The sequence below is a fragment of the Schistocerca piceifrons genome, chromosome 1, assembly GCF_021461385.2.
Source record: "Schistocerca piceifrons isolate TAMUIC-IGC-003096 chromosome 1, iqSchPice1.1, whole genome shotgun sequence".
NCBI classification, from domain to species: Eukaryota; Metazoa; Arthropoda; class Insecta; order Orthoptera; family Acrididae; genus Schistocerca; species Schistocerca piceifrons.
Window position 1 is genome coordinate 285,620,800 of NC_060138.1, and position 14,757 is coordinate 285,635,556.

General features: G+C 43.8%; 1 protein-coding gene across 1 annotated transcript in view; it reads right to left on the minus strand.

The window, feature by feature from the left end:
* Positions 1-5,710: 5,710 nt before the first annotated feature.
* LOC124712400 (2-oxoglutarate dehydrogenase, mitochondrial-like) overlaps positions 5,711-14,757 on the minus strand; it is a 175,755-nt gene continuing 166,708 nt past the window's right edge. Inside the window, exon 16 of the mRNA XM_047242730.1 lies at positions 5,711-6,014. Coding sequence (XP_047098686.1) covers positions 5,835-6,014 — 180 coding nt within the window. The 3' untranslated portion in view covers positions 5,711-5,834. The remainder of the gene's footprint in view (positions 6,015-14,757) is intronic.

Genomic DNA, 14,757 nt, shown 5'->3' on the forward strand with positions numbered 1-14,757 from the left:
TGTAAAATAATGTAATATGTTTATAAATATTCAGTCAAATGCGAGTAATCATTACCCACGGGTATAATATAGGAACTGTATATATTTAGTATAAACTACTTGTTTCTTAAGATGAGAATTGTACTTATACTTATTTTAAAAAGTTCGCAAGTATGATAACGTTTGCAGATTTTTAAAGTATTTTTCAGTTTGCGTGAAAATACAAGCAAATGGAGTTGAGAGCAATTAATATGGAGACCGAATCCCTATGGATTTTTGAGTGAACTGTTGCGCTGCAGATATGTATAGTTAATCTGGTGTTTTCGAATATTCTCCTCGATAAGTTACATACAGTCATATTCTGGATGTTTGAGATCTTAAAGTAGCGTTCATCAGTTAGATATTTATACAGCGTGTTTGGGGAGGGAAGGTCAATATTTTAAACAGTGATAGTATAAGTAATTCTAAACAAAAAATGTTATATGAACATAGGTTCGCAAATGCTTCGTTAGGGAGGTATGGGTATTGAAATGGACTTTAATTCTGCAAAATTGATGTGCACAACGCGAACGAATACGCAATACAACTGGAGCGTAACGTGATTGTCTTGCAAACAGTTCACGGGTACTTGCCATGTTTACGCTATGCAACCTGCCACGTATTATGGCCATGTGACGTACGTAGTACTATCACCCGTTGTTTGCGCAGTTGTGCCGTGTAAGCCGCATTGTGTAGTGTACCGGCGACGGATCGGTTAAAAAAAAAATGGTTCAAATGGCTCTGAGCACTATGGGACTCAACTGCTGAGGTCATTAGTCCCCTAGAACTTAGAACTAGTTAAACCTAACTAACCTAAGGACATCACAAACATCCATGCCCGAGGCAGGATTCGAACCTGCGACCGTAGCGGTCTTGCGGTTCCAGACTGCAGCGCCTTTAACCGCACGGCCACTTCGGCCGGCGTGTCCAAAATCTCCACGTTGGCGACAATGCCCAACGATTTCAATTCTGTCACTGGGTAACTGAGACTAATCATTTGTTTCCATACATACTATTCACTGACGAAGCCCAGTTTTCACGACATGGAGTAAACAATACACGCAATAATCATCGATGGTCATTGGAAAATACACACGCTTCAGTGGATAGCAATTTCCAAGTTCGTTTTGCCATAAATGTTTGGTGCGGTATGATCGGTAACCTTTTGATAGGTCCATTTATTATCAATCAGCGATTGACTGGAGACAGATACCTGCATTTTTGGAAGATTCATTTGTGGAACTATTGGAAGACGTTCCTTGAGCCATGTGAACTGGAAGGTACTTTCAACAAGACGGTGCCCCTCCACATGTTACCTTAAGTGTGAGGGACCATCCCAACCGCACCTACCCTAATCGCTGGACTGGAGGTGGCGGTGCTATTAACTGGCCTCCATGATCACCTGAATTTACACCTTTAGATTTCTGTTTGTTAAAAGAAAAGAAAAAAAATTCCTTGAGGTCTATGTTTATGTGCTGCTCCATGATTCTGCTGTCGATATCTTTATTCTTTGCTTTTGTGTAACTTTTGTGTTTTTTTTTCAGTAAATGTGTTTTTTTCGTTTCCAGGGTATAATTATAAAGTTAATAAAATGTTTTCTTGCCTTTAAAATAATATTTTTCATCAGGTTATTGGTACGGGACACGTGTAAAGGTAAACAACATAGTTTAATTAAAACAATATTTGAAATGAGCCTATGTCTGTAAAGAAACATGATTGCTAGCGGCGATTATAAGGTCAGCATTGATAAGCTTGAAGGACCTGAGGACTGGGCCAAATGGAAATGGCATATTTCTATGGTGCTGCGTTCATATGGACTAGAAGGTATTATTAACGGTACACGTGAACGTGTAGAGTTGCCGCAAGACGCGACAAGTGCACAAAAAGAAGCGTATGTGGAATGGCACAAGGACGACGCAAAGGCAGCAAGTCTTATAGCTAGTGCGCTAAGTAAACCTGTTGCAGAGCTCATCTTAACGTGCAACAATGCTAAAGAAATCTGGGACAAATTACGCGCCCGATTTGAACGTAGCAGTACTCAGCGTTTGAATATGTTGATTGAAACATTTTTCCGTGTTAAACGTGATGAAACGGAAGATATTAGTGCACATGTGGCCAAACTGCAAAAGTTATTTTTGTACCTGAACGATGAATTAGCAAAACATGAAGAAAATACGCTATCTGAAAGAATCTTAAATGGTCGAATTTTGTCTACACTGGGAAAAGACTATGACAATTTTAAGGATCTCTGGGATACGATACCGACAGAAAAGCAAAGCTTGAATTTGTTAATTGAAAAACTCTGTACTACTGAACTGCGTGAACAAGACATTAATGGAAGTGCAGCTTTCGTCGTTCCTAAAACAAGAAAACGGCAAACAAGTAATCAGCAAGTAAAGATGACGAAGTCACAATTAAAACAGAAGTTTCCGTGTAATATATGCAAACAATTAGCTCACTGGGCAGCAGAGTGTCCACAGAACACTCGTGACAGCAATAAAAGAAAAGAGAAGAAGCGAGAAAGTTAACACGCTGCATTTACTTCATACGCTATGGGTGTGTGAACCAGTAATCACAGTGACCCAAATAAATGGTAGTGCGACAGTGGCGCTACAAATCATATCACTCCCAAAGAACAGTATTTTGTTTCGTATAGTGAATTTGATGCTCCTCAAGTAATTTCATTGGGAAAACAAGATGTCAAAATGTGTGCGTAGGGTCAAGGAACAGTTTACATCCAAATTCGACGAAACAATAAATGGTACAATGCTAGAATGGACAATGTTTTGTACGTCCCTGATGCAAGTGCTAATCTGTCTCTGTGAGAGCCATTGTCTGCAGAGGCTACAGTTCTAATTTTAGTTATAATAATGTCTGTGTTCGAAAAAAAGTCAATGACAATATTGTTATGACAGGTTATGTGAAAAAAGGACTTTATGTGTTGAACATGCGTGTTGTTAGAAATGCAAAAATGAATCGTGTGAACTTGATGACTTTACCCGAAACATTGCAAGTGTACCATGAAAGGTTTGGTCATCAAAATAAACAACATGTGAAGAATATTTTAAAAGGAATGAACATTAATGTGGAAGATGCCGAGAGTGAATTTTGTGACGGCTGTGCGGTTGGAAAGATGCATAGGCTGCCATTCAAAACACGAACAATACGCTCTACCAGTACTGGTGAATTAATCCACGCGGAAGTCAATGGACCAATGAGCACGAAATTTTTTGGAGGTAAGCATTATTATGTATGTTTCAAAGACGATTTTAGTAAATTTCGTCGAATTTTCTTTTTAAGACACAAAAGTGAAGTGTATAATGTGCTTAAGCAGTTTTTAAATGAAGCACGAACTAATAGACATGTTGTCAAACAATTTAGATGTGATGGTGGCAAAGAATTTAACAATAAGAATGTCAGTGAACTGTTTGCAGACAGGGGAACAGAGCTTCTGATTCCCCCTCCTTACATTCCTGAACAAAATGGTGTGGCTGAACGGGAAAATAGGACCATTGTTGAAGCTGCCCGGTCAATGCTAAATCCGAGTAAATTACCTAAAGGGTTGTGGGCAGAGGCATGTAACACAGCAGTCTACCTAATAAATCGTACTGGAAAATCTTCAGTTGAAAATAAACCCCCTTAGGAACTATGGTTTACTCGACCAGTAGGACGACTTGATCATCTCAGAATTTTTGGCACAGGCTGCTATGTTCACATTAACAAACAATTCCGTTCCAAGTTTAATGATAAGGCAGTTTTTGGACGACTTGTTGGGTATGTTAATGACAAGGATGGGTTTAGAGTTTGGATTCCATCTAAAAGAAAAGTGGTGTTGAGTCACGATGTGAAATTTAAGCCAGAAATTGTTTGTGATTTACATAGTGATCATGTTGAACTTAATGATCAGAATTCATCTAAAGATGACCAATGTAAATCTCCTAGGCTGTACACTTCTGTAGGAAGTCAAACTCAAGAAAAAAAATGGCACTCTCGATTCTAGAGAAAGTCAAGAGTCGAGTGAATCTGATGAAAATAAAGAATTAACAGAATTTCTAAAAGCAGAAGCTGCCTGCTGAATCTTCTAATGAAGAGACACAGAAGATTAAAAGACAACGAAGAAAACCAACGTGGATGGAAAGTGGTGAATTTTGTGTGGCAACAAAAGTTGATGCACTTGAATACAAAAATTCAAACTGTTTTTCAGAAATATTGCAGTCAAACGAGAAGGAAGAGTGGATGCAATCTATCAGTGAAGAACTTCAATCACTAAAAAAAAAAACAATACCTGGGTGCTGGTTGACCGTCCGAAGAATGCGAAAGTATTGCAAAAAATCCAGAATATCATCGACGTTCTAAACATATAGAGGTCCGACATTTCTATGTTCGTGAAAGATATCTGAATGGTGAGATTTTCTTGGAACACATTGATGGACACAACCAATTGGCAGATATTTTGACGAAACCCCTTGAAAGAGTTCGATTTAATTTTCTATGTTCAGAAATTGGCATGCAAGAGACAAATTAATAATGTCATGATTTTTTTTCTTTTGGAGGAAGTGTTAAAAGAAAAGAAAAAAAATTCCTTGAGGTCTATGTTTATGTGCTGCTCCATGACTCTGCTGTCAGTATCTTTATTCTTTGCTTTTGTGTAACTATTGCGTTTTTTTTCAGTAAATGTGTTTTTTTTTCGTTTCCAGGGTGTAATTATAAAGTTAATAAAAAAAATGTTTTCTTTCCCTTAAAGTAATATTTTTCATCACTGTTAATGGGATTGGATGAAATTAGAGTTGCACAAAGTAAAGTTAAATACACGAGATGAACTGCTTCGTCGCATCATGGAGGCTGCGAACTGATTAGGAACCAAGCACGGGCAACTGAACTAGCAACACAACATGTTATCGCTTTAGTGCAAAAGTGCATTGACGTTCATGGTGGGATATTCCAACCTGTACTGTGAACTGTACAACATCTGTGCGAAAAGAGTGAAAGCCGTTTGTGAAAGACGTGGTACGTTTTTTTCAACTGAATACATGTAACATGCATGTTGTAATGCATTATGTACTAAATGGAAAGTAAATAAACATTATGTAAAAACGTGTAACGTAACTGTACTTCTCTGTAACATTGTTTGCAAGAAAATCACGTTACGGTCCAGTGGTATTGCGTATACATTCACGTTGTGCACATCAGTTTTTGCAGAATTAAAGTTCCTTTCAATACCCATACCTCCCTAACTAAGTGTTTGCGGCCTACGTTCATATAAAATTTTTTGTTGAGAATTACTTACACTATCACTGTGTAAAATATTGACATTTCCTCCTCAAACACCCTGTATACAGCGGAGTAGTTTAACCTTTTGTATTCTGAAAAATTTATGGGGCTTACGATAAGTGTGTTTGTTGCCTGAAAAAAACTGATCTGAGCTGATATGCATGAACTGATATAACTATGCCAAGACACAAGGAAAAGGTGAGTAATGTCTTGTACGATTATGAGTGATGTAGCTTGTATAGTAGCATTTAGAAACATTGCTAGGAGTGAAACTGGGGACTCTTGCTGCACATTCAACACTGCTATCAGTGAAAGAATAATAATAAGTTTATGAGAGTAACTGAACGGAGTTAATTCTACTCTGTGTTCACCGTCGTACTCTCATTTGGAATACAGCATCATTTTCTTTGTATAACTTTAACTTCCCTCACACGTTTATTTATGTTCTCATGTTGTACAGATCCATTACTCGAGATCACGGCAAAGGCAAAGTGTCGTCCACAATTCCTCGGCCGAACTGCTTCAGCCAGCGACAGCGGCCTACGTCACTCGGCGGCCTTCTCTGTGGCGAGCTGCATGGCCTGGTCTAGCAGCGTGCGCTCCTCCAGGTGGTGCTTCCACGAGGAGCCCGTGGCAGGTGCAGAGGCCGGCGGCCGCCCCACGAACTGCAGCTCGCGGTCAGGCAACAGGGAGCAGAGCCGCTCCCGCACGTAGCTCCAGGCGCCCTGGACAAAATTGGAAATCCGCACAGGAGGAAAGAAAGTGAAGTGTGCGGCACTGCTTTAAAGTCGAGTGGAGCCCATAATCACCAACATCCAGTCAGTTTTTTTAAATGTAAACTACTGGCCACCACGAAGATCACAAGCTACTACAGACGCGAAATTTAACCGACAGGAAGAAGATGCTGTGACATGCAAATGATTAGCTTTTCAGAGCGTTCACACAAGGTTGGCGCCAGTGGCGACACCTACAACTTGCTGACATGAGGAAAGTTTCCAACCGATTTCTCATACACCAACAGCAGTTGACCGGCTTTGCCTGGTGAAACGTTGTTCTGATGCCTCGTGTAAGGAGAAGAAATGCATACCATCACATTTCCGACTTTGGATTGTAGCCTATCGCGATTCCGGTTTAGCGTATCGCGACATTGCTGCTCGCGTTGGTCGAGATCCAATGGCTGTTAGCAGAATATGGGATCGGTGGGTTCAGGAGGGTAATATGGAACGCCGTGCTGGATCCCAACGGCCTCGTATCAATAGCAGTCCAGATGACAGGCATCTTATCCGCATGGCTGTAACTGATCGTGCAGCTATGTCTCGATCCCTGAGTCAACAAATAGGGACGTCTGCAAGACAACAACCATCTGCACGAACACTTCGACGACGTTTGCAGCAGCATGGACTATCAGTTCGGAGACCATGGCTGCGGTTACCCTTGATGCTGCATCACAGACAGGAACGCCTGCGATGGTGTACTCAACGACGAACCTGGGTGCACGAATGGCAAAACGTCATTTTTTCGGATGAATCCAGGTTCTGTTTACAGCATCATGATGGTCACATCCGAGTTTGGCGACATCGCGGTGAACGCACATTGGAAGCGTGTTTTCGTCATCGCCATACTGGCGTATCACCCGGCGTGAAGGTATGGGGTGCCATTGGTTACACGTCTCGGTCACCTCTTGTTCGCATTGACGGCCCTTTGAACAGTGGACGTTACATTTCAGATGTGTTACGACCCGAGGCTCTACCCCTCATTCGATCCCTACGAAACCATACGTTTGAGCAGGATAATGCACGACCGCATGCTGCAGGTCCTGTACGGGCCTTTCTGGATACTGAAAATGTTCGACTGCGGCCCTGGCCAGCACATTCTCCAGATCTCTCACCAATTGAACACGTCTGGTCAATGGTGGTCGATCAACTGGCTCGTCACATTACGCCAGTCGTTACTCTTGATGATCTGTGGTATCGTGCTGAAGCTGCATGGGCAGCTGTACCTGTACACGCCATCCAAGCTCTGTTTGACTCAATGCCCAGGCGTATCAAGGCCGTTATTACGGCCGGAGGTGGTTGTTCTGGGTACTGATTTTTCAGGATCTATGTACCCAAATTGTGTGAAAATGTAATCACATGTCAGTTCTGGTATAATATATTTGTCCAATGAATACCCGTTTATCATCTGCATTTCTTCTTGGTGTAGCAATTTTAATGGCCAGTAGTGTATAATTGGCGCCTGTTTTATTGTACACTATCCACCGCACATGATTAAGTGTTCTTTCCATTCACTAAGGATTTGAACTCTGACTTGTAAAGTGTAGGCTGTGAAGTGTGCGAGAGTCCAAGCGAATGCATTATCTTACGACGATTGGAAGAATTTCCAATCCGGAATCAGAAGTGTTACATACGCCTTTTCAAGGCTGGTTATGAGCATTCGTACCATCTGCTTCGTACGTTTCTGTGGAGTAATAGGTTTTTAATGTTCCACAATGCCCGCTGTCAACTCCTACTAGCCGGCCTGTGAGGCCGAGCGGTTGTAGGCGCTTCAGTCTGGAACCGTGCGACCGCTACGGTGGCAGGTTCGAATCCTGCCTCGGGTATGGATGTGTGTGACGTCCTTAGGTTAGTTAGGTTTAAGTAGTTCTAAGTTGTAGGGGACTGATGACCTCAGATGTTAAGTCCCATAGTGCTCAGAGCCAACTCCTATTAAGGTGTTTGTTGGTCTTAGAGTCACCTATCACGAGCTCGATATAGGTGTCCGGAATAGGTCATTTTGATTGCCCCTCCCCATGGTAACTTGCATCCGTATATTGTTGGCATCCAAAGAAACCTACTATGCGTTCTGGGGTTCCAGGGACTGTGTGGTTAGAGCGTGTTGAACAGTAATTTCGTAACACTGCTCTCCTCGGATGATAGGATCTTTTTTGTGCTGTGTATAATGTTGCTTTACAATATGCCTGGTGCTTTATTCCTTGACTGTGCTTTTCACGTCGCTCTGACGAAAGGTTCTCCAGTTCTCGGTTGTGTTGCATGCTTCCTTTGCAGGACAGTTCGTAGTGTTTAAAATTTTGGTAAGTGTTCCAGCATACACAGATGTAAAAAATGTAGCACTAAAAATAATTAATATAGAGTAATGTAATGTCTGGAATACATTTGTCTAGGTGACATATTTAATAAAGATCACAGGTTAGTGTAAGCGCGAGGTACGCTATCGCAAACGTGAAATTCTGGTATATTAATAACTGGTGTAATCGTCAAAATGCAAAATGTTGAATGCAACCATGCAAACGTGCATGCATCGTGTGGTGCAGAAGCCGGATGTCGGTTTGTGGGATGGAATTCCATGCCTGTTGCACTTGGTCAGCCAGTACAGGAATAGTGTATGCTGTTGTTGGATGACGCTAGAGTTGTCGTCCAATCATGCCCCACGTGTGCTCGATTGGGGACGGATCTGGTCGTCGAGTAGCCCAAGGCTAAATGTCGACACTCCGTAGAGCATGTTGGGTTACAACAGCAGTATGCGGGCTACTGTTATGCTGTTGGAATGCTGTTCATGAAAGGAAAGCACAACAGGTCGAATACCAGATTGACGAACGAGTTTGCAGTCAGAGAGCGTGGTCTAACCGCGAGAGTGCTCCTGCTCTCATACAATATCGCTCCTCAGACCTAACTCCAGAGCAGGTCCAGTGTGCTTAGCACGCAGACAGATTGGTTGCAGGCGCTCATCTAGCCTCCTCCTAAGCAACACACGACCATCACTGGCACTGAGGCAGAACCCGTTTGCAACATGAAACACTAGAGACTCCTACCCTGCCCTCCAATCAGCTCTCGCTTGACACCACTGAAGTCGGAAAAGGCGGTGGTTTGCGGTGAGTGGAATGCACGCTGCAGGGCGTCTGGCGCAGAACTGTCCTTGAAGTAATCATTTGTAACAGTTCCTTGTGTAACTGTGAAGTCAACTGCTTCCAAAATTCCTGCTGCAGATGTAGTACGATGCCACACAGCCATACGCTGAACACGGTGGTCTTCCCTCCTGAACAAGCTGGCTTCAGACAAGGACGCAGCTGCACCGATCAAGTTCTTGCCCTAACTACCCATACTGAAGCAGGTTTTCAAGGCCATCTGAAATCAACAGCTGTCTTCATCGATCTTACAGTCGCGTATGACACTGTCTGGCGACAGGGACTGATCTACAAGCTACTGCAAGTTGTACCAAGTCGAGAAATTGTGGCTCTAATATCCAGCATGCTTAGTGAAAGGCAATTTGAAGTGTTCCTAGGCATCTCTAAAAGCCACAAACGGAAACTAAATAATGGACTACCACAGGGATCTGTTTTAGCCCATCACTATTCAATTTATACATTAATGATTTACCAATCACAATATCAACTAAATTCATCTATGCTGATGACATCGCACTGGTAGCACAGACCAGTAATTTCGAAGATGGTGAACGAATTCTTACGGAGGATCTGGAGAAGATGTCAACTTTCTTTAAGACCTGGAGATTGATCCCAAGCACATCAAAAACTGAAGTCTCTTGTTTCCATTTAGCGAATCGTGCTGCGAACTACAAACCAAGAGTTCTGCTCAATGGACAAACGTTGAGGTACAATCCTTTCCCAAAATATCTCGGACTCACTCTAGATAGAACCCTGAGCTACAAAGAGCACATCACCAAGCTTTCTCATAAAGTTGCTGCAAGGAGCAACATACTACATAAGCTCAGTGGTACAACCTGGGGAAACTCTGCTGACTGTCTGCATTGAACTGGCATCAGTCTTGTGTACTCTGCTGCTGAGTACTGTGCACATGTCTGGTTGGAAAGTGTACATGTGAAGAAGGTAGATACAGAACTTAGCGACACAATGCGCTGTATTACTGGTTCCATCAAATCAACCCCATGCCACTGGTTACCTGTACTGAGTCACATCCCTCCACCTCACTTAAGGCGGAAACATGCTCTACTGAGGGAGGCCAGGAAACTCTCTGCATTACCCTCTCTACCACTGCAACAGGAATTTTGTCATCCGCCACAGCAACGATTGCGATCAAGAAGACCAGCAAGTGTTACTGCAGGACAACTCATTGCGGATGGTTTTGATCTAAATGAAAGCTGGAAGCGTGAATGGACAACAAAAACATTGGGAACAAGAGCCCATCACCTTGATCCCACAAAGAAACCAAAAGGTATTGACTTACCGAGGAACCTCTGGTGCCGCCTCAACAGGTTAAGGACTGGACATGGTTGTTGTAGCTACTTCAGGTACAAATGGGGCTGGATCAGTTCACCAATGTGTGAATGTAATCAAGAAGAGCAGACAATTGAACATTTAGTCCAACGCTGTCCACTTCATTCATACCCTGGAATTCCCAGCTTAATTAATTGGTTGAAAATTATGGACTTTAAGGTTTAATCTTGCCTTATATCATATGTATATTGTATAAAATCACTTGCCTTCTATCAACTGTATATTGTATAAAATCACCGAACGATTAAATAAATTCAATAAATAGTGCCCCGTGGCCGTCCACAGCCCCATCATCTTGTGAGAGTACATTCTCGTAACCACCACTGCCAGCAACGAGGCACAATGGCTTTATACCTGCCAAGTCTTGTTGCATTGTCTCAGAAGAAACATCCAGCTTCTCGTAGCTCTATGACACAACCTCTTTCAAACTCAGTGAGGTGTTGATAAAGGAGTCTTTGCCGCCTTAAAGGCGTTCTTGACTATCATATGCTCACCACGTCCAGTGAGCACTAGATGTCACGAAACGCGGACCTGCCAGTGTAAAAGGAGATGGGGAGGATTATGTTGTCAGTAGAGAAGTAGTAACAACAGAAAGGGTAGTCATTGGATGTCACGTGAGTAACAAATCTATCACAGGCATTTTACCCCTTCTAAAGCTGCACAAGTCGACTTTTGGTATGTGATTATGACGTGCAAAAACACGAAGAAACTACCTTACCTAAATCAAGACCTGCCAGACCTCATGTACTGACAGACAGGGACATTTCATTGCATTGTGAAGGATGATTGTAAAAAATTGCATGAAATCAGGGGAATGAATTACTCGTAAGCTAAAAGTGCCAACAGCAGTCCAGCTAGCACAGTTACTGTGTGTAGGGAGCTACAAAGAGTGGGGTACAATGGTCTAGCATCTCGTCATAAGCTACACATTTCTGTAGTCAGCGCTAAACGATATTTGAAGTGATGTAAAGAGTGACACCGCTGGTCAGTGGATGACTGGAAACGAGTGATTTGGAGTGCTGAGTGACGCTGTGCTTTTTGGAAATACGATGGAAAGGTTTCGATATGGCGAATGCCTGAGTACGCTACCTGGTATCACATTTAACTCCATCAGTGAAATACGGTGGGAGTGGTGTTACGGTATGGTGGTGTTGACTGGCGAAGTTGTGATCCATTTATTGCGCTTAAGAAAATGAAAAGTGTGAAAGAAAATGATCGCGCCGCGCAGGGTACCCGCGTGGTTTGAGACGCCTTGCCACGGTTCTCGCGGCTCCCCGCATCGGAGGTGCGAGTCCTCCCTCGGGCATGGGTGTGTGTGTTGTCCTTGGAGCAAGTTAGTTAAGTTAGATTAAGTAGTGTGTAAGCACAGGGACCAGCAGTTTGGTCCCGTAGAAACTTACCACAAAAAGAATATGATCACATTTTACAGCACAGTGTTCTCCATAATACGCCGACCAACCCAATAGAATAGCTTTGCGATCAGTCAGAACGTCCACTTTATTGCGCTTAAGAGAACGAAAAGTGTGGAAGAAATGATCGCGCCGCGCAGGGTAGCCGCGCGGTTTGAGGCGCCTTGCCACAGTTCTCGCGGCTCCCCGCATCGGAGACACCCTAGTGTCTAACATCAGTTCCTTCTCTAGTTTCGGCGCTTGAGGAAGAAAGGGCTGCTATTCCTCAAATATATTCAGACACTTCAATGAAAGAGTCGGCGGCAGAGTTCAAGCCGTCCTAAAGGTGGGAAGTGGACAAGTCCCACATTAATGTCCACTAATGGGTGTCCAAGTACTTTTGATCAGATAGTGTACTGTCCCTTGCAGGTTGCTTATCCTTCCTATAAGCCTCTTTTGCGTGCTTACGTTCTCTAATGAGTCGATAAATTGACTTTTGGAGACGAAATTAGTCAATAATACCATAATATTTGAGAATATTATTTTCATTCGTTCCCACATTTCATGCATGTCTGTTTCCATTACCTCAGTCCTCAACAGGTAGCGCTTTAATTTACATTGACCTCTGCCTCTGAAAACTTTTTGTGACTGTTAATTTATGGTTACGTGGTATGCTGCGTGATAAGAAAACTATACAGAATGAAATTCTTTACTGGTTGCATTTGTAATACGGAGGCTTTGTGTGGTCACTCTAGCAAGCCAACTTGCTGCAACCAGAATCACATAGGAATAATGTAATATGTCCAACTGCGGCCACTTTCGCCAACACGCTGCAAGCGGCCGAGGAGGAGGAAAACGGACACCCTGGGGGAGCCCCCGAGGAGGGGACACCGCCGGCATTCTGCAAGCACACAGTGGCAATCCGAAAACAAAGGAAGTAGGTTACAGTACGCTTGTTCGCCCACTGCTTGAATACTGCTCAGCAGTGTGGGATCCGTACCAGATAGGGTTGATAGAAGAGATAGAGAAGATCCAACGGAGAGCAGCGCGCTTCGTTACAGGATCATTTAGTAATCGCGAAAGCGTTACGGAGATGATAGATAAACTCCAGTGGAAGACTCTGCAGGAGAGACGCTCAGAGAGATTAGAGCCCACACAGAGGCATACCGACAGTCCTTCTTTCCACGAACAATACGAGACTGGAATAGAAGGGAGAACCGATAGAGGTACTGAAGGTACCCTCCGCCACACACCGTCAGGTGGCTTGCGGAGTATGGACGTAGATGTAGATGTAGATGTAGATGGCAAGCTGGGCGGACGCCCTCCCCTCGCTCAAGGAGGGACACGCTGCGAGGGGTCTGTCTGACAATGAGAAGCGTGCCGGGAACTGATGGACACCTGCAGCCATTAGGACAGAACGCCAAGAATGTACGCGTGAAAGCATGTGGGATCTTCTGGACCGGCGGCAGTCATTTTACCTGCCTTAGAAGCAGGAAGTGCCGACATTTCCAGCGCCACGGACGCCGGCAGATTTTGAAACGGAGACCAAACATGAGTCTGAGGGTTGAGTCGTTTGGGGGAAGTGACCAGACAGTGAGGTCATCGGTCTCATCGGATTAGGGAAGGACGGGGAAGGAAGTCGGCCGTGCCCTTTCAAGGGAACCATCCCGGCATTTGCCTGGAGCGATTTAGGGAAATCACGGAAAACCTAAATCAGGAGACCGGACGCGGAATTGAACCGTCGTCCTCCCGAATGCGAGTCCAGTGTGCTAGCCACTGTGCCACCTCGCTCGGTGTAAACATGAGTCTGTCCAGGCCTCACACAGAGAGAGTGGTTATAAAGAAGTGTGTAGCTGCTCTCACAACAGCCTCGGAATGCAGGAAAACATTGTAAGAATGTGAAATCGTGAGAGATGTCGATTCACGAGGCACACGCCAGCCCACGCCAGATAGCAAATTTCCACCTCGCACGGATTGACGTGGCTATGAAACAGCGATTTGTCATTGGGATGCATTGAAAATTTTGTCCGCTAGTGACAATGCCAAAACAAAGAATATTTCGAAGACGTGTTGAGCTGAGAGATGGAGGAGAAGTGCGAGGGGGAGTCGTGGAGACACCGCGGAAGCGAGAGGAAATGGGTGCTATTCCACCCATCGCCAACATCCGCCTTCCGACACCGTGGTAGCTTCGGCCACGCAACCGACACTGGTAGACAACGCGGCCTCGCCGCAAAGCCGCGATTGCTGATGAGGGCAGCCGACTCGCGCCGAACTGGCCCTCGCGACACGCCTTACCGACTCAGCACCTGCCGCTGACAGCAGTACACGGCGAAAGATAAGGAATAGTTGTGAGACGATTCGTCCCCTTCCTCCTTCCCCTTAATAACTGAGTCGTGTTCGCACCCAGTCAAATTGGCCCTGAGATTTATAAATTTGTTTTGGTTCATGTAAACAACACGAAATTACGTAACTACATTTCTTTCATGGTTTGATCGTATAAGCAACCTTTTACTTTCGTACATGAACCCCTTAACTTCGTACCCTTTGTGTTTGATTTCATTTAATTATTGATATCAATTAGTTGCTGGCTCCTAACGAGCGGCAATCTCATCAGTCATCTGCTCATCATTTCATGTTCGACAGCAAAGAGAAAAAATTCACAGTTCACTACAATAAGCTAGCCTTTCTGCATGAAATTTATCCCATGTAGCGATTAGATCCAAAACTGTTACTATGACAGACGGCTCTTCACAATAATTGAAATTGGGCGTCTCATCTTTGGGGTTTAGAAGGCAATCTTATTTCCAGATGATAACAGGGGTTTTAAAA